General features: G+C 38.7%; 1 protein-coding gene across 2 annotated transcripts in view; it reads left to right on the forward strand.

Moving 5' to 3' along the window:
• Positions 1-20,760, forward strand: part of nrg3a (neuregulin 3a) — a 149,414-nt gene that overhangs the window by 72,296 nt on the left and 56,358 nt on the right. For both annotated transcript variants that reach the window (XM_018738102.2, XM_018738103.2), the window contains exon 2: positions 14,357-14,486. In XM_018738102.2, the coding sequence (XP_018593618.2) occupies positions 14,357-14,486 (130 nt within the window). The remainder of the gene's footprint in view (positions 1-14,356; positions 14,487-20,760) is intronic.

A 20,760-nucleotide genomic window follows, 5' to 3' on the forward strand; every position in this document is an offset into this window, starting at 1 on the left:
TAGTCATATAATCATAAGAATAAATTAGCTTGATTATCTTTTGATGATTATTTGGTCCCAGGTTCAAATCCCTTCACTTATTTGAATACCCTTAAGCAAAGTACTTATTCTGAATTGCTCCATAACAATAGGCTTCTGTATATATGGACACATCATTGTGATTAGGTTGTTGTAAAAATATAACATTGTAGGCAGCTTAGGACAAAAGTGCCAGATGAATAAAGGATAATCATTAAATGTAAATTGCAATTATTATCATAGATGACTTGAAAGATACTGAATATTTCCAAAATTCCTCTTACAGACATGTGAGTTTATTGAGTTTCTATATGACAGTATTCTTATATTTACGAACACACTACCAGATGTCTCTGATTCTCGTCATTTATCACCCAGATTGTCGGTAAAATTCAGTTATTTTACTGGTCGTTCGCCACGTTGTTACTGACATTTTATTCAAGGAAATAAATGCGGTAGGGTGTGTTGCAGCAACACAATCCAAGTCCAGGAAGGCTGTATCTTCCTGAACTTGGAAGTGCATAAAGAGCAGCATTTCCAACACTTGAGCTTGCTGGAAATACGCTCATGTAAAGTAATTCATGAAACATGTCAAGTGTCCTCGGAGTGGCAGCTCATTTGGAACTTGTCCCAGTATTCAGATTATGTGTACTTACTATACGTCATATTGTGAGAAAGTACAGAAATCAGAGCTGGGTTTCCTTTTGCATTTCGCTTAAATTTCATTTAACACATTTGAGTGCCTCTTAAATTCTGTTGTACTGCATTTACGAGCTACAGTTTATTGAGGACTTCACTGAATAAAACTTAATAAAAAGGGAAATATTTTTCCATAAAAGGTGTGTCCTGAGATCCACAGCTTTCTTCAGTAGATGTGCCAAGACTATTTATTAGTAAAATAAAGTGGCAAAATTATTCCAAATTGTAAATTGCAGTGTATTTTAAATATATCAAAATTGGACATTTCTGAAGAAATATAGGTCAGAAATAAAATATAGTCCCTGTTGTATAAGCTGCTCCAGTACTGTATGTCTCATGAGAAACGGAGGCTGCATGCCACTATGCAAATAATGCCTATTTAGTCTTTACTTCAATTTATCACATAAATATTACGTGGCCAACATATATTTTTTGTTATATCATATCTATAATATTTTTTAAGTATGAAACATGAATTTATCATGGCATCCAAAAAGTCAGCGAGGATGTCCAGGTATAACAAAATTCTCTAGTATTACAGTAAGATTGCAGATTCTAGTCTTAAGCCAATCATTACGTTAGACTATCAATTATGACTTAATGCTTTTTTTGCAACTTTTGCCATTTTCATTTAATGCACAGTGGTGTACAGTGCACGAAAGTTGAATCATATCTGAGTTCAAATTCATAAGCAGCCGTATAATGATTGATAGTCTTTGATTTCTTCTCCTTTTTTAAAGCTTTCCCGCCATGTGTCTTTTGATGCTACTACCCAAAAACTGGTCAGTGCAGCAGATCATAACGTATCAAATTTTTGTTATTTGTTGGAAAGGCTGGGATGTGGACAGATGGGCTCTGCAAGTTCTATTTCCTTTTATTGATGAATTCTTCATCCTGCTGGAGGAGATTCTTCCTGCCTCTGATCCCCTCATAGGCGAAGGATCGAGACAAAGGTGAAGGTAGCGAATCCTTTCTCTGCTTCTAAATCTGTACAACACAAAGTGATAATCTGACTTTGAATACTAAATGGTCTGCCTTGATGGTGTTATATTTTTTTTTTTTTCGGGAAGTGCCGTGGAAAATGTGAACAGTCCTACTGAAAACTGCTGCTTCGCTTTCATTTTGTTAACATTGACGTTTGCTGTGCTGTCTCACACAACACATCTTCAATGAAGGAATGAACAGTCTTCATATGGGGATTTTTGATCTCTTTCATATTTCTTCCTGATTGTACTGTGTAATAGCCTCTGTGGAGAAAATAAAGAACAAATACTTTCATTACCCCTTAGTCCTCTGAAACAGAAGGAAAAAGGCTTTCTTTGTAGACTGCAGTGAGTGTTTTGTGTCTTTTGGCATTTTTGTACAGCTGGTTGCGTAGTGCTTAGAGCTAATTCCTTTAGACCCAAAAGTTGCAGGTTTGATTCCCTGCCTTTGGGTGCAGTACCCTTAAGCAAGGTACTTACCCTAAATTGTTCCAGTAAAGTAACACAGCTGTACAAAGGGGTAAATAATGGTAGGTAGACTAATGTTGTAAGTCACTTTGGAGAAAAGCATCAGCTAAATGAACAAATGTAATATACCTTATGTGCACCAATAGGCACTCAGATTTCTCTCATAGTAAGTGCAGAAATTGAAGACACCCACATTGCCTCCTCCTGAAAGTGCATGTGATTGCGACATAGCTTCTTCCTGTAGTAGGGGCTCTTATCCTAAGCTATTATGGCAAGTCCTATGTATGTATTGCCCACTACTTACTACAGCATCATAGTGGCTAGAGCCCTTGCCTCCTATATTAGGACCCCAACTTGAATCCTGTTTCTGCTTTGTACCCTTGACCAAGACACTTAACCTGAATTTCTGTAGTAATAAAATTGTGTAGCTGTATAAATGGGTACAAAAATCATAACTGTGCTGCTGTAATGCCAACAGCAATAAAACAGGATTAAAACGGAGTGACGGCAACTTAATTAAATGTATTACTCGGCGACAAGATGCATAGTTTAAAAAAAAAAGAAAGAGAGTATTGAAATGATGGATCCACCTCTGAAGTTCTCCAGTGCAACAGTTCGTATTTTCAGCTTCGGGGGAGATTGGTAACAGCTGCAGAACCATTTACAAAGCAGTCGAAAAACAATACAAGGGTACAAATTATCCAGTTTCTCACATTACAGGGTTAATTAGTTACGCAAAATTTCCCCGTGAGGTGAACTGCCATTAATTCTTATATTGAGAAAAATATGGTTCCTGGACAAAAAGTCGTCTGAAATGAATATACCAAAATAAAAGATACTATGTAACAAAATTATTACACCAACATATTTTAGAATACTTGTAACAAAAATTATAAATGTAAGTAATATGTAAAATTACTAACATTTCATGTTTGACCTTCGTTGGATTGCAACATTTAGGCTTCGTCACAAGTAAGCTGTAGTACCACTGGACATGGTATTTACAGTACAATGCACTGCTGTACTGAGGATTAGTGAGCTTTACAAATGGACAAATAATTGTACAGGGTTCCACCTCATAAGTGTCATCTTCATTATTAATTAACAATTACTGTATAAATTCAGTAGTATTGAATCTGATATTTCAATTGGCAAATAGATTTTGACATGTAATAACTACATTCTGGAAGAAGCTTGTGTGACACCACAGCAAGATACACACATCAAACAGTGAAGAAAGACACTGGTATACACTGGAAAATAAATATCACACTTAGACCACTGTAAAAGACTGCAAATAGTGTTGAAATAAACAAAAAGTACTAGTGACAGCTTGGTACCACTCTGGCAGTAAGGGGTCACAACGCCCTGAAAGCCGCAGGACTCATTCTAGAGCCTAATGGCTGCTGGCAGCAGTGACTCCAGGTGAGAGTCATTGTAACAGTGCAAGTGCACCAGTCTACTGCTCAACATACTCGTGTCTTTACTCATGTCCTCGGGTGGCAGGCAGGAGATGAGAGTTATTGTCCATGATGGCTGCTTGTCTGCTTGGAGCTCTTCTCTGCACGACTCCCTCAAGAGAAGGTAGCCCGGCTTCCGGCATAGTGGACTCTTCCTTTGCCTGTTGTCTACCACCATCCCTTGAATATTCCCAATGGTGATCTGCACCACCCCCCCCACGTGGGACTCAATCCCTCACCAGAATTTTTTACTTTCAATTAACATTCAAGTTACTTACAAGTACCGGGGGCACAGTGGCGCAGTGGCGCAGTGGGTTGGACCACAGTCCTGCTCTCCGGTGGGTCTGGGGTTCGAGTCCCACTTGGGGTGCCTTGCGACGGACTGGCGTCCCGTCCTGGGTGTGTCCCCTCCCCCTCCGGCCTTACGCCCTGTGTTGCCGGGTAGGCTCCGGTTCCCCGTGACCCCGTATGGGACAAGCGGTTCTGAAAATGTGTGTGTGTGTGTGTTACTTACAAGTGTTGCTGTTTTAGAGGAGTCAAGGTATAGCCTGTACACACAGCCCTTTGTTTTATTATGGAACTGTGACCATGTTAATAAAGTGCTTGAACCACCACTGTTACACTGTTTGGACAGTAGCGATTCCACAAAACTGTTTGTGTCTTGCACAAAATGTGATGGAAGCTCTTGTACAGAATAAAATATCTTTTTAGTAAATAGGCAAAGGGTCATTCTGATGATTAATAAGGCAGTTGCGTGAAGAAATATTTTCATATGACATTTTAACCTCTTTTGCTGGGACCATGTTGTGAGAGGGATGAGTGAGCTCACAAAAATCCCACATAAAAATTTTATTTTTGCTTATTTTATTTTGCGTATTTTCGCTAATATGCATTAATGACTATTCTACTGTTCACAGCCAGCCCTACTCTTATACTTTTGCTTTCTCTATGTAACTGGACTTCATATTGCTTTTTTAGGTATGTACTTCTTCTACAATCTGGTTAAAAATCCGTATAAATTCTGCTTCACATATGTCATTACAAAAGTATCAAATTCCTAATTTATAAAAAAATACTGTATATATTTTAAGTTTTTCATGTTATGCCATATAAAGTGTTTTTAATTTTATTTAATACAATCTTTTATTTGTGCATTAATTTGTGTCTATAGTGTTTGTAGTGTAATCTATAATAATATATTTATTTTCACATTCAAAGTTCCGTCACTTAAACTATGTATTTCTCACTTGTTGTTTCAAACTTCTGTCATAATTATCTCAGCAACCAAACGTAATTGTTGGCCTTGAGCAAGTGAATTGTATGGATGGTTGAGCTTTTTGGAATGAAACCATTTTTGAAGTGCCAGAATGTATATTATCTTGACATTTAGCTTTTTGCAGTTGTAAAAAATTGCCTACATGAGAAAACAGATGTTTTCAATTCTTTAATTCATTTTTCACATCATGAAGTGCTTAGCTGTTGATTGGCTGTACGGGATAAGTCTGTTTACTCCATTTTTACCATTTTTATATGATAGGCTGTTGCCATCTGGTTCTTCTGGCTCAGTTTCATTTTGCAGTTCACATTACTACACGCTGGGGATGCTGGTTCAGAACTCATACACTGACATTCCTTACATGGCTGATGCAGTCAACATTATCAAAGAGTATAATGTCACTAGATTGGCAGTAATGATATAAGCGCTAGAAGAGTCTAATGGGACGGACCCATGAGAGAATCCCTCAGCTGAAGGCCTGCTAAAAGAACTGAATATGTCCCCACATTCAGTAAGTTTGCATTTCATCTCAAAGTTTTGTTTCACTTGTATCCTTTTTACGCATGGTTGGGTTTTTAAAAAATGCACTATAGACATTGTTTAGGAATGAAAAGAAACTAGACTGTCTTGTTCAATGTCCTTTGCTCTGTCATGTCCACGTGTCTTCATTGTTAATTTATATACATTTATACAGTACCACAGAAAATAAGTTTCTGCATGTTATTCGCAAGGCTGTTTTTTCTCGTATGATCTTAGCTTGTTGTGCAAGATGCAAAATGGACATCTTATAGGTAATTGTGCTCCATGTTTTGAGCTCAGCCAATAACCTTAGGTCAGAATGAAAATGTTCTGCTTGGGGTGAATCTTCTTAAATCAGTCACCAGCACACTGATTCACACATAAACAACCAGTGTCCTCCTTTACACACCAAATAGTGATGACGCAGACCAAGCCTGTGAGATCTAATGTATCACGTATTAATACATTTAGTGGAATTTGTAGCCTGAACAGGGCTGTGAATGGAAGGTTCAGCAGTGTTTCTGATCCCTAGAGTGGTTATAGTGGAATAGTGTGGTTGCATTACCTGGCACTTCATTACCAGCAAGAGCAATGAAAAATTAAGAATTTAGTTTTAGTTTCAAATAGAAGAATTCAAAATACCATTTAATAAACATGAAAAGAAATAGTACTTGTATCAGTAGTGTAATCCATCTCTTTTTGTCACTTGGGATCTTTCCAAAGCACCAGTTATTGATCCCCAGATTTTCTCTGAACAGGGCTCTGTTTCTCTTTAACTCTTCTTCGAAATGTATCCAAGGTATACAGTACTCAGTGGGATAACCTTCGTATCCTACTCATCCTCAGCTCTTTAAATCAAAGGGTGGGGAAAAATTGGGAATCTATTTTAGTTTAGCGGACACGTGGTAGCCTCTGTCAAGCTTAGTTCATTATTGTAGCTAAAAAAAACACAGACGCAGCTGGGTGTTGGATGTACCATTATTTAATGCTATTCACCATTGCGATTAGAGCTACAAGAGAAAGCGAGAGCTAGAAGAGAGCTACAAGTCACTGCTGTGGGGGAAAAACCCTCTAACATCAATGAGATATTATTGCAGTGATGAACAGAAGTCTGCCATGATACAAATATACTGTACGCTGTGACTTAATGGCAATGTAACACATCTGTTTGTCTACGCAGATTGTTCAAGATCTTACAAATGTTAATACGTGCGATTTGTAACGCAAACTCTACCATGTATAATCAACTGCAAGCATGTCAAGTCTTAATTTTTTAGCCAGTTTCACCATGGCTGTGCTTTTAGATGTTAGTTACTGCTGCACAGAATACCTTGCACGGCCGTTTCCGTAAGTGTAGGCTGTAAATTAACCTTTGCCACTTTGTTTGTCACTGCTCATTTCCAGTGACTGACAGCAGAAAAGGCCTCATCAATTCCTTTTGAAAGACAAAGGTTATGGCATTATATACCAAAATTGATATAAAGTGTGTGACCTAGTTGCATTTCCACATTCCCAAACATTACTGTTCCTAAATCATGTATTGGAGAATTCAAAACATAAATAAAATATAGTACCAGTGTTTTAATTTGTAAAGTAATGCAACAGTGCATATTCCCAGGCAAGTTTAACTACAGTAAAAAATTTAACCAAAGCATATTTTTATTTTTGATGATTATTTATTTTAAATGTTTTCATGATTTTTTTATGTAGAGCTACAGAAAAACACAGCAGACTCGATATAACGCGGATGGTGGGGTCCAGACTTTCATGCCACATTATAAGAGAGTTTTTGAAACGTTTTGGTGATGGTTGAAGAAACTTAACTCCAGTTTGCTGCTGAGATAAAATGAACGTCAGTAAAAGCAACTGTCCGCACACGTGTGTGAGTGAAAATCAGTGATACGTCGCAGCGTCCACACTTCGTCATGACTCATACTGAATTCAGTACAATTGAAGAATTTCTGTTGTTACTGATGAACCATAATGTAATGAAGCAGAGTTTCCGCATGTGATAAGTACTGTGACGTGAAATGCATTTGCTCACAAATTACTTCATTACGGAAATGTACAACAAAACATACTGATGCTGGTGTAAATAACTAATGTGCAAAGCATTGCTCGATGAGTCAAAGCGGCATTTTGTTTTGTAGCAAGAAAGTGAAGCTAATCAAAAGATGGGGGGAAAACAAAATATTTTTGTAGCATTATTGACTTGACGGTCCGTGCAAATCAGTATCTCTACACCTGAGCAATTTAAAGCCTTACTGCTTTGGAGCAACACAGCAAAGTTACACCAAAAGATGGCATAAATAAAAAGCTTTAGAAGATGAGTGACAAAAACAAGATTCTAGGCATCAAAACATAGATCCACTAGGCATCGTTAAAGAGGTTTCTCATAGAATTTCAACATTTTTGTTTTTCACCCCATGAGCCCATGATTTTGGCACAATATACATACATTTACATGGATTCATTTAGCAGACACATTTCTCCAAAGTGACGTAAATCTTAGAAAACACAAAACTGCATGACACCTCTTACCGTTCTTGTCCTGCTTCCAGACTGTGCTCAAAGACTCAGGGCAGCTTCCTGTCTCGGCTGAAAAGTCCAAGGTCACCGTTACTGCTTTGGGGAAATTCATACTTTTCTTTTTAATTGATCTGGTATCTGCAGAGTGAGCAATAAACCAAGCAGGGATCCACTTAGCACATATTATTTATTGTGAACGACTCTCTAAAACTGCCCACCAAAATGCACATACATACCGGAAAAACAAGCTTCTAGGCTTTTCCTTCTAATTGCTCTGCCATCTCCACCGTCATTTGCTTTAAAAATACACTCAATATGACCAACAGACAGTCCAGTACAAATGCATGCACTTCTCATAATGCCCCACTCCCTTAAAGCATCACTCTCACATTCAGAGAGAGAATTCTTGATGCAGATGCGCCAACTACAGTACATTACTGCATTTCAGCTTCACCTGTACAACACACAACTTTCAGATTGCATACAGATTTTTTGTTCTGTAAATCTAACATTGGATATCTAAAGCCTAGAGCCATTATATCAATTTTTTTTTGGATAAAGAGAATTTGATGGATGCCTCCATTTCAGTAGCAGTGTGGGCCATGTCTGTTTCGCACAGTTGTACGGGCTGAGGTTGTGTTTGGCCTACACGTTTAGATCAAATGCAATACTTATTTGATGACATGCAGGTGGAAGACATGCATGGTGTTCATTATCTTTTTTCAAACTCAGTTAACTTAGTCAATGTAATTAACATTCGTGAAAAAATTTCAGTGGACCAATAAAAACTGTGAAGTTAGGGGACCCTTTTCCGCTCTTTCATTGCAATGCTCTGTGGTGCATTAGTCCATCGATAGCTTTATAGATGATCCAGGCATCTAGGGCAACATAAAGATCGTAAGAGAGAAGCATTGCCCAAGATAGGTAACTCAGAGAAAATTAATCTAGGAAATGACTGAATTAAATTCAGAGCTGCAGTAATTTTATTCTTGGTGAGCTTTTAAGAGCTGCAGTACTAAATCATAATGAGCACTTATGGAATGTAGTTCCCTCAGAAGTCTTCGGGGTTTTAAACAGGGTTCTTGTTCTCTTTTATTTATTTATTTGTTTATTTTTGTTTTAATTAAAAATGCAGAACACCACATACGAAAGATATTATAAGACATGAAAATACCTAATTACAACAAACATCAGGCACTTTCATATTTGGTCTGTATGTATCAACAGCAATTGCGATAAAATGTGGAAACACGGTACTTATTACTTTTTAGGAAGTCCGTTGTGAATTAGTAGAAACTTGTTATATGAATGTATTTATTCACCAGTGCTAGTTCCTTCATGCACACTTGACCAGGCAGGAGACGATGCCTGTTATGTGACATTTCCCATCCGAAACTGTACAGTCTGTTAAAGTGAATGCCGGATGCTGTACATCCCTCCTCTTTAAACAGGAACTTAATTGACTAATGTTATACTTGTTACATGCATTTGTGTGTGTGTGTCATTATCAAACTAGTATAACGGCTTAGAATAGCCAGGTAGCCAATACTGCAATTAAGCTGTGTTCTTGGAAGGGACTCCAGGCACAGGAGGTCATCTGGGGTTGCATGTGGTGACTACTCTGTGGTGTACGCTTTCCACAGTCACACCATTCGTTCCTCTTTGGACAAGGATTGTCTATCATTGTGTTTATTTGGTAAGACGCATTTTACAGTAAATTGCGTTCGTATCACATGCAACACAAGAGGAATAATATGCCTGGGTTTTACTAATACTGCAGCAGGAGAAAATGAAACTTTTAGTTTATTTGCTAATACTAATAATTCATCAGAAGGTTGTCAGTCTCAGCGACATTAACCTGCCACCCTTCTGGCCGCACCGCTGGCTCCGTGAAATCAGCTTTCTGAAGAATTGTTTTACTAGCACCTTCTCACTCAATACTGAGAGGTTATTTTGTCTCCTGTAACACACACTTACCCTCTTGCACCCCTGTAAGCAGTGGAGGTAATGGACTGTGGAGCACATCGTAGACATGCTACAGATGAAAGCATGTCCCCTCTGATCATATGCTTCAGCAGTGATGATTGTTGTTCCGGGAAAGGATAAACAAAACATCGTTTCGACTTGCTTGAAGGCCTCAAACCTACATACGTACGTACGATTCTATCAGAAAAAGAGAACAGCGAAGAGCCCACTAGTGGGTAATGGATGGTAAACTAGGAACAGAAAGAAAATTGCACTATCTAAGCATAGGACGAATGACATCAGATGAGCAAAACGATTAGAAAAGCTCAAATAAGCATGTTCAGAAGGTCAGGGGGTGATATTTTATAGGTGAAAAGGCACTGAATCATTCTACGGCCTTTGTAATGTCACTAGACTGGGGCGCAGTGAAATGGTTCATATTCCTCAAAATGAGGAGCAGACAAATGGTTTACACTCCCTGAATACAGATTTAGATTTTCTCGAATACGCTGCGTACGAACAAGTTAGCAATAAAAACGAGCAAACGTGGTCAGTCACTTTACTGAACACGTTATTTCTTTGTGAGAGAAAGGCAGGAAAACAAGTACAGTTTTCTTACCTGCCTCCAGTACAATGGTGCTCTTCAATTACGAACGTGTCAAATTTGTTACATAGAAAATATAAAATTATTCATAGATAATTACATATCGATTGTTATTTCTTTTCCCGTCTCTGTTGAATGTGTTCTTTGAGGTCTACATAAATTATGAAAGGTCTTCTGGTTAAAATGTACAAATTATACACATATCGCAGGAAGAATCAAAACGAAAAACAGGAGGATTGTTCCATTCAGTGAAGGACTTTGCATAATTTCCTGTGATGTAATTTCCTGTGATTTCATCAAAACAGCGAGCAACAAAGAGCAAAATTCTTGCTGGAAATTTTTTTGCTGAGTAGGTGGAATAAATGTTACAATGTGCAGCGGCACAGTCAGTTGTTTCCAAAACTATTTCAAAATCCTTCCTATCTCTTACTTTGAGATAACTATATATATAAATATACTTTGAGCATAATTAATTTTTCTGGCAGGTAGCCATGGGATAAGGTGGATATTGAGAAGTGAGAAGGTCTGCTGTTCAAAATGATCCCCTTCAGTGTAATAAAGGCCACTCCACTTTGGTCAGATTAGCACGCCGAGGCTCACTTTTAAACAAGTCAACTGCTTTTCTATCCCTCTCTATCCTTCACAATCCCTCTCAGCTGAAAGGCTGCGATGTTAGTGTGCGCTGAGGAGATGGTGGACTCAGCACGATGACACCATTCAAATTCTGAGGACAGATTTACGTTTATGTAGCGCTGGGACAGAAGCAAGCTGCATTTTCGTAGAAGAGACGCATCGTACGAAATTCATAACGACCGTCCCTATTTCAAAAGAAACAGAATGGGTTTCCACCACCGAAGATGGTGTTTGCTACCCCATGCTCATGTTTTGTTTAACTGGGAAGGAGGAGGTTGAGTTAACTTTAGTCTGAACCCAGGCAGGCTGTTCATACAGACACGTGACATTCCCCCATTTTCAGTATGTAAATATGTTTTGACTTTTACTGTTTGCATTTATGATCAGGTGAAGGGTGGCTCGTGTGACACAGCGAACGAGCTTCCTTAGTGTTTTGCTCTTCTGTTTGTTTCCGCATCTTGAGGAGACGACTGCAAACCCTGAAAAAATGAACATGCATAAATGACGATGCACAGCTTTTTGTTTTGCGCTGTCATGTTTCTGACTTTTGTTGGATGGTAGGGGGCACAACGGTGTCGCCGGGAGCTCTGTGCCTCGTCGCTCAGGATATCGATTCCGCCATGAGTCTCACTCTACGTCGCTCTATAGCACATAGTCACTGCGTCCATACGGATTCTCATCCTCGCACAATCCAAAGACACGTGCAATAACTCTGAATTGCCCAAAGTGTGTACGTGTGTGTGAATAAGTGTGTTTGACTACTCTGCGATTACCTGGCACGCCACCTAAGGTATACGCTGTCTCTGAACCACCCCAACATTGAGTTTGGGCAAGTGGTTCTACATAAGAGTATTTATGCTTTGAGTGGAGTACCGAATCATTTATTGGTTTAGAGAAACACCGAAGACGCCCGAAATCATGAATTATCATTTTTTTTTCGGAAATCCTTGAAAGCTATGCATTTGTGCCCTCATGATTATCCACAGCTTCACTGCTTCTCTATTCTGAAGTGCACTTTATGCCACCACTTCTTTCCTTTATCTTAGCTGTTTTGTCACTGTTGCACTGTGACGAACACTTTTGAATTTGTTTAAGTGTGTTTGGGGTTTGCTCTTCAGTGTGTGCAATTCCTGCCTCACTTCGATCGCTGTCTGGACCTTTTTTAATGGTCCCAAAAACTCCGCTCACATCACGCCCTTCACTTTGTACCACAAAATTGGCAGTGACCTCTGCTTCCTTTAAGCCCTTTGTGAATGCCGCTTTCAGCAGCCTCAGCAAGAAAAGAGAAGAGAACTGCTTGCAGAATGGGGCTGAGAGGATAAGAGGCGCAGACAAGAAAAATGTTAAAAACAAAAAAGTAGAAATTCGTTTGTGACGCAAATGCGGACTCTGCAAGTGAGACGCGTTGCGCCTTTGGTTCACTGCATTGCACTTTGTAACAATAAATATGTTATTACACTCATAATTACATTTCAACTTAATTTTTCGGGAAAAGTCATAATTGACACAGAACAGGCAACAATTCTACAACTAGTTTAAAGATCTAGTGAGAAAAGTGAATATGGGGATACTACATGTAGCGCATCGATTTCAGTTGCAACTGGTTTGGAATCATCCAAAACGATACAAACTTGATGTGATTTTGCTTTCAGTTGTGAACTAGTGCAACATCATGGCAGTGTCCAGATGAGCAGTTTTGTACCGCACTACTGTTGGTGTCGGAGTTTTGGTGCTCAAAAGGTGTGTCATGGATACTCCACTGTTGCAATGGTGGTTTCATGATAGACTCTCACAATCCGCTACTGTCCGCTGAAAGCCAGTGGGAAAGGTGAGTAGTTCGTGATGTAAAATGTTACGACGCCACCATATATTCACCATACTTTGACACTGCTGCGGTAACTGCGGCCATGACTTCTGAAGGGGGAAGGAAAAAGACGACAGACCAACCACACAACCCTTAAAAGACCCTAAATTAAATCATCAGTAGAAGGTCGACTTATTTGGTACTTACTGCCGGTACTGTTATTACTTTTGTCTTGTGAAACTAGAGTATTTGTGCGTGATGTGTGCTTGATGCGTTCATTGAACAAGTTTTACTTCTGTTAAACTTCGCCTCTGTGTACTGAGACCTCGGTGAGGCTCGTGCGCCGTGCTGTTTCATGGATCGCACTGTATAAAAACCATACTGATGCTACACTGCACGTATAAGGGGCATTTGAACAATCATAGGATATTATTATTTTGGACACAATATTGTGACAATGTTTGATTCCTTTCTTATGAATCATTGAAAAAGACAGAGTTTACATCAGTGATATCACTTGTTAATAACCTGTCAGGTTGTAGTTGTCCATTCAGCAAAATCCAGCAAATTTGGGATTCACTTTCCAGCGTAATCAAATTTCCAAATACGTTTTTTGTCAACATTTTGCCCCTTAGCAAAACTTGATCTTCGTCAACGGAATAATGTACTTTATGTTTCTTAACATGAAACACAAACTCATAAACCACAAACTATGTGACTGTAAAATGTGCTGAATAAATTAGAAAACGAGTTCTCTTTAAAATTGGTTTCATGACCTGTTCCCTCTGTTAGAACCTTCATTAAATGTGCTGTCTTGGTTTACACTGAATGCTTCATAATACAGGAGCAGGTTGACCAGCGTGGCCCTGGGTTTAGATTATGTCATGGAAAAGTGCCATAACTTCCAGTTAAAACGCTTTTGTGATTGAATCTTTAATTTCCTCAGAGTGAATCTAATGTACTCATGGACTCATGGACCCAGTGACCTTGGCGTGACCTCGACTAATGCATAATATTGTTATACTACTGTATTATATGGCTCTTATGCAAACCATAATCTAGCTTCTCTGCCCAGGCATCGTCACGTGTCACTAAACCGTTTTAAATCATCCAAGCAATTATCTCTCTGTGAACCGTATCACACTTCTCATTGCTTTTCCCCAAGTGACCGCAAAGCAAACATTCTATGGCAATAACTCTGAGACCTTCATGTAGGTGACAGTGGTTTCCTAAACAGCTTCACTGAAAGGGTTACTGCTGGTGGCGTTCTGTTCAAATGCGCTCACTCTTCTTTGTTCACGTAACATTATGTTTTAACAGAATTGCAGTACTGAGTCACCTTTTACTTCATAACTGTTCGTAACTTCTGTCCCCCTCCCCCACCCCCCTGCTTTACAGAATCACCCACATCTCCACCCCTCCGATCAGAGCACTTCAAGCCATGCAGAGACAAGGATCTGGCCTACTGCCTGAATGAAGGAGAGTGTTTCATTATTGAGACGCTCACAGGGATGCACAAACACTGCAGGTAGGGCTGCTGCCAAGGCGGAGTGAAGCTCATATTTCGAGTGACTCCACAACTGCTCACATTCAACTGGCATGTGCTTTATTAGTTTTTTTGGGCGGATTATTATCCAAGCTGTCATGTGCCCTATTACATCTGTACAGTAAGTCATCTTCTTTGATGTGTTCCAGAGACTCTTGTCACTTCATAGCCCTTTTTGCTGTCATACCCTTTGAGTCCAGTATTGGCGAAGTCATTTTTTCCCTTAATTAAAAGCAGCATTTTGAACAGTGTTGTCATAATGGGACTGTCTCATTGTCATTGTTGACTCTAAATATGTTTGATTCTGTAAACAAGTCCCATGGCTGTTGGGGTAGTGAATGTTTGATGAAATCCTTTATATTAGATGTCAACCTTCCAGGTCTATACCAGGGAACATCCCTGAGCTGCTACTATTCAGTTCAGTTCAGTTCAGTTCAGTTCAGTTCATTTCAATTCAATTCAATTCAATTCAATTCAATCCAATCCAATTCAATTCAGTTCAGTTCAGTTCAGTTCAGTTCAACAGTTCAATCCAATGTATTTATATAGAACTCTTCTCATGCAGTGACACAGAGCACTTGAACACAGGTAGAGGGCAAAGCAACGAATACATCAGAACAAGGAAACAAATAAAGTACAGAACTAGTATAATACATTATCAGTGTTTTTATAAAGCTGTAAGTATGTGTACTGGCCACGGAGAAAAGGAACAAAACTACCAGCTGAGAGTCAAGAGAGAAAAAACCTCTGGGGGTCCAAGTTCCAGTGGCTACCCCCCCCCCCCCAAACCCATCCTGAGTATTGTAGATTAAATAAGGCTTTTAAATCAGTTTACAACTAATTATAGCATTGTCCCTGTATGGTAACTCGATTTCCCAGTTCAGCAAAGTACGTCTGGTCCATCATGGCGGTTGGTCATCATCTTCAGTCAGCATGGGGTGTGTCTGTAAAGGCCGGCCGGCCTCCTCAGGTCTTCTTGTAGGGAAACAGTGCTCAACAAGAAGAAATTAGTAATATATATAAGTAATATATATATATATATATATATATATATATATATATATATATATATATATATATATATATATATATATGTAAGTTAGTAATACACACACACACACACACACACACACACATTTTCTGAACCGCTTGTCCCATACGGGGTCGCGGGAAACCGGAGCCTACCCGGCAACACAGGGCGTAAGGCCGGAGGGGGAGGGGACACACCCAGGAGAAGTTAGTAATATATAACTTAAATGAGTTTAACACATTTTGATACAGGGGTGGGAAAACAGAGTAGGGTATAGAAGGGAGGATGCTACATGCAGAGCATCATTTTCTACTACAACTGATTTGTCACCCAACAGAATAGAGACTAGCATGGAAAGGTACTGTAGGCTTAAGATGGTTATTACCTCTTATTTCCATGACACAGAATTGCTCTATTGAATCTTTTGTATTGAATATAGAATTCTCAGTTAGTGGAACTTGCAAAATACATTAAAAGTCTTGGAAGCCAGAATAAATTAGCATCCATTACTTTACAGCAGTAGACTTGTGTCACACAAGTCATAGCAATACTTTAAGCTCCCAAGAGATGATACAATGCAGGCTTTTGAACCCCCTGGTCTGTTTGAATGTTTGTTATGTTCATGACATGCATTTCCATTTACAGGCCCTGTTATTGTGTGTGGTTCAAACAAGAAAGTACCCATGTGTGCATTACTGCTACAGTAATACTAGCTGCAAAATATTCACTTTTTTTCATTATTGTGTGGAGAGCAGTTGCACATAGTATGCACGCAAAAAAAAAAAAAAAGCTCTGCATCGTAATGAGCTATATATCTTAGTTTATCAGCTAGATAATGCTTTTTATCACTTCAATGAATTTTTGGAACTTCCAGGGTTCTTTTTTTTTCTTTTTTTTAAATCATTCCATGTAACTTTATTCTACCATGTTAAATAACATAGCTAAAGACATTTTTGTGGCAGTGGCACTAGAGATGGAACAGACAAAAATAAATAGATAAAAAAAAAACAATAACAATCCCAAGGACAACATTCAAGACACAAGACTTCTTTCTCATTTGAGCAGCAAGGGCACGGATTTATCAGCAGAGCTACAAGGACGCGGGTCCTCTGAGCTGGAGATGCCTGCTCTTGGTAAAGCAGTAAAGACTTGGCATTTTGTAGTGGAGCCAAGTGGGGAAGCCCAGACCACTCAAGGGATTTTCAAGGATTGGCATCAGTCAGCCAACAGAAACATGCATCAGTCATCACCCTCACTATGGGATATCTGCCCTTGCTCTGCAAATGTGAAAAGGAGGAAGAATGAATGAGTAGAAATATCATGTGGCTTTCTGAACTTTTCAGGAGCCTTGGTTCTTTGCAAATGAGTGTAATAACTCAGGACTCTTTTTCCTGCTGTTGCTGTTGCACCTTTGAATGTTAGTGGTTTGAGCATAAAGTAGTGCAGAGACATTCGACGAAATATCACATCACATTTGTGGGACTGCTATCGAGAACCAAGAGAAATATTGTAATTAAATATAAGGACAGTAGTTCTTAAAAGATCTAAACCTCAGTTACTACTGTGTTACCTCCTCTAAAATGGTCCTAGTATAGTGCTAAAGCAAGGATACTGAAGGCAGACAAAGCTTTTTTCTCCTTTTCCAAGAAAACCAGGCATGCCTTCTGGACACTTAAGTGCTGGGAACTTTTGCGGATGTATATAAATGATTTATTGACAAATTTTAATCTTGGTGTGGCAATTTGGAAGATGAGAGGAAAAACAGACTAGACAGTCCAGTTTGAAAGTGCTGAAAAAATACACATTTTTGTAGATGTGAATAACACATGCGTAGAGGACGAAAACTGAAAGATGATAACTCATGTAGCAGACACGAGGAATAATTAATTTTTGCATGCACGAGCACATGCTCTCTTTTTTCTGCCACACTCTGATTAAAGCAAAGCCAATTACAGCAAATTAAAACCATAATTTTTACTTGCCATTTTGATCAGATGTTGTTACAAGATTCCTACTACAAGGTTAATTCAAATTAATTAATTAAATAAACTGATATTTCTTTTTCAAAAATTATTTCATAGTCAGCCCAGTTCAATAGAAACACTTCAGTTCTCAATAGGAGACAGTCGGTAGTGCACCTAGATTTCCTTTTTAAACTAGAATGGAGAACGTCTGAATTATATTTAGGTGCACATTACTGCACAGCCTCTGTAACTTGAATATTTCAAAATGTAAAGAACGATCTACTGTATGAAAAAAAGCTCTTGTATTCGACTTGAACTGCATTATTTATTTCTTTTCTTAGCAAAAGACTTTCATCAAAAGCAACATATAATTCTCCTCATTCTGCGACTTTATACCCAGCATTGGACAAAACATTGAGGGCCACTCTTTCACTTTAGAATAGGTTATGTCCTTAGTTACGTACCTCCATTCATGTCCTGCACTGTGTGTTATTTGAGAGAAGAAGGAGGTAGAGGGAGTTCAGCTCTGCATTGTCCACTAAATATCATCCTATAAAGATTTACTGATGTTCACATTTGCTCATTGATAAGGCCATGAAAGTCATTTCAGTTCATATTTTCGATCATGAAATTGCTTTTGAGTTTGTTTAAGACTGTACGGGGCATTAGAGTCTTGGATGCAAGGAGCAGTGAGAGGAAACGCCATAGTGTGTATCTCGTTGTGTAAGTTTAATATCCCTTGGCTGTTACTCAGCAATGGAGAACAATGGCTGCAATCAATGACTTGAACAAGACTGCCACCCATGTCATTACAGGTTCACTACCACGGTTAACAGTGTAGGCTGAAAGCATCAAACAGGTGATGAAATTGTAAGGACAGATAAGGTTTAATATTAAGAGAGTGAAAAGAAGGTGATATTCTCTAGTATTAATGTGTATATATCTAATGATTGCCTTCACTTGTCACTTGTTTCAGTCTGTCAAAGGACAGGTAGCTTTGGGAGAAGTACTAAAAACACGGGATTTAGTGGTGTAAAATGAAAAAGGGAAGCCAGTTGCTACTGTCACCCTTGAGCATCACATGCATTACAAGCTCCCCCCACCTTTGTTTCACTTGGGCACCTGACAAACCTCTATTCAATGTCATCTGGTGCGAACACAAAAACTCATTATCCCCTGTGTGGGCTTCGGCTCTCAGCGCAATGCTATCTGCATAAAAATCCCACTTTGCACCACTGCCAAGTTCCTGCGCACCTCTATTCTTCTGCTGCCGATGAAAATTCTTTTGTGAAATGAAACATGCAATGTCCAAACACATTGCCTCCGTATCTGTTAAAATGTCATTAGCTATAGGTGGAAGCAGTAAAGACAAATGTACAAAAATATTTCATGCTGGCTACTAGAGTTTTGGACTGATCAGAAATGTCCCACCTCCCATATAGTCAGTGTAAGTTATCAATTATTATATTGTTTCTTTGTGTTATTCCAAGTAATATTACAGGTAAACTGGGGGAAGAAGAAAAACTGAAACTTCGAATGAATATAATGAAATAAGATAACAAGATGCAATAATTGTTGTCGCACACAATTTTTGAAAAACACGAGGGAATAATGATGTGCGGTTACCCAACCCAGAAGATGAAATTTCTCTTTGCTGACTCAGAAGGTAAGCTTCAAAATCAATCAAGACTTCCTGCAATGGGTAGCTGCGCACATAGATGCCCAAATACAAAACATTTACTGGCATAAATTATTGACCCACATAGGAACACATGCACTGTACATATGACTCACTGTGGCACAGTTTCCATAGAAATATGAAAAAAATCCATATACGTATTATATGCATAAACATGCACATATGTGCACACGTGTGTAACTGTTGTACTGAAGATCAGGAGCAAAATTTTTCAAATGCTGATGTTTCTCAGCCTGTGGTCTGAGCAGCGTGCATGTATGTTTGTTTGAAAGACTGTGGTTTGTGGCATTTTTAATCAAGTCGCCTCTTTCAAGTCAGTTGGTTTGATATGCTAATAAAATGCAAATATATGCAAATGAACCCCCATTTCGCCTAAACTCATTGAATCTATGAAACCATACTGCAAGTAGAGAGACAGAGCTCTTCTACAAATAAACAGTAACTGAAAACAGACGTACAATTGTTTGAAACAGAAAGACATCTCATCCCAGCAAGAAGTGGAGAGCAAAGCAGCCCAGAGGCGAAATGGAACAAGGTGCAGCAGGGAAGGATGAGGGAAACAATAGAATGAAAAGATGATTAGAAGGCAGAAAAAACGCACAGAACTCTTTAGTGTCCAGGAGTTGTCCTTGGGCTGTGTGCTGATGAATGTATTCGTTGTCCTTTTACTGTCTCGAAAATGTGTTCGGAAAGGCTCCACGTATCAGTGTGACTATCTATCAATCTATTTATAGTGATTCTGCAGAGCAAAACTGAAGTCACAAGCTTGTCTGACTGTCCCATCATCCTGTCCTGTACATTTATCTTGTCTACAGTTAGCACACATAAACTCATTTATTTTTGAACATAATGCAACGTCCTGGTGGCAGGAGACTGTCGCTCTTTTTCTAAGTTTCATATTTTCGTCAATAACACAGTGATACTGCTATAGTGGACACTGCATGTGCCGTTCCACCATTTACCGTACCGTTTGATTTACGTCACATTAGCGGCAATGCACGGTGATGTTGTGTGGACGGGGCTTTGCAAGACAAAATTTACAGTTGAAACTCTGTGACAAGTCATTACAAAAAAGTTGCTCTCATGTTTTTAAAATAGTTGAATATTAAGTCCAGCCAGGACTGCAAAGGCAAAACTTCATTAAAGGCTATGTCAGCTGTCAGGTAAAATGTTCATATTCTCTGTGAAGGAATATTATTGACATCAGTGAAACTTTGCTTTAACACTAAAATCTTTAAATTTGAAAACTGCTGCCTTGGGTATTCACTTGGTCTGCCTAGAATGTGGTTATAAAATTGTTAAAACAGTATTTACTACAAATGTAGAGCAGAATAAGCATGTAAATTAGCATGAAAATTATTTTTCACTTTAAAAAAAAAAAAGAAAATTGTTTCCACTAAAGGAAGTAAGCGTATGGACTGTATTTCAAAAACTTCTTTCGTTTAACCTTCAAAGTTCAAAAATGTAATGGTTTCCGGACTACGGCGTGGAGCAGTTAACCAAACTATTTATTCGTCGCTGGTGCTGACTTGAGAAAGGGGAAAACACTAACAAACAAAAAGA

The sequence above is a fragment of the Scleropages formosus genome, chromosome 8 (genome assembly GCF_900964775.1).
Source record: "Scleropages formosus chromosome 8, fSclFor1.1, whole genome shotgun sequence".
NCBI classification, from domain to species: Eukaryota; Metazoa; Chordata; class Actinopteri; order Osteoglossiformes; family Osteoglossidae; genus Scleropages; species Scleropages formosus.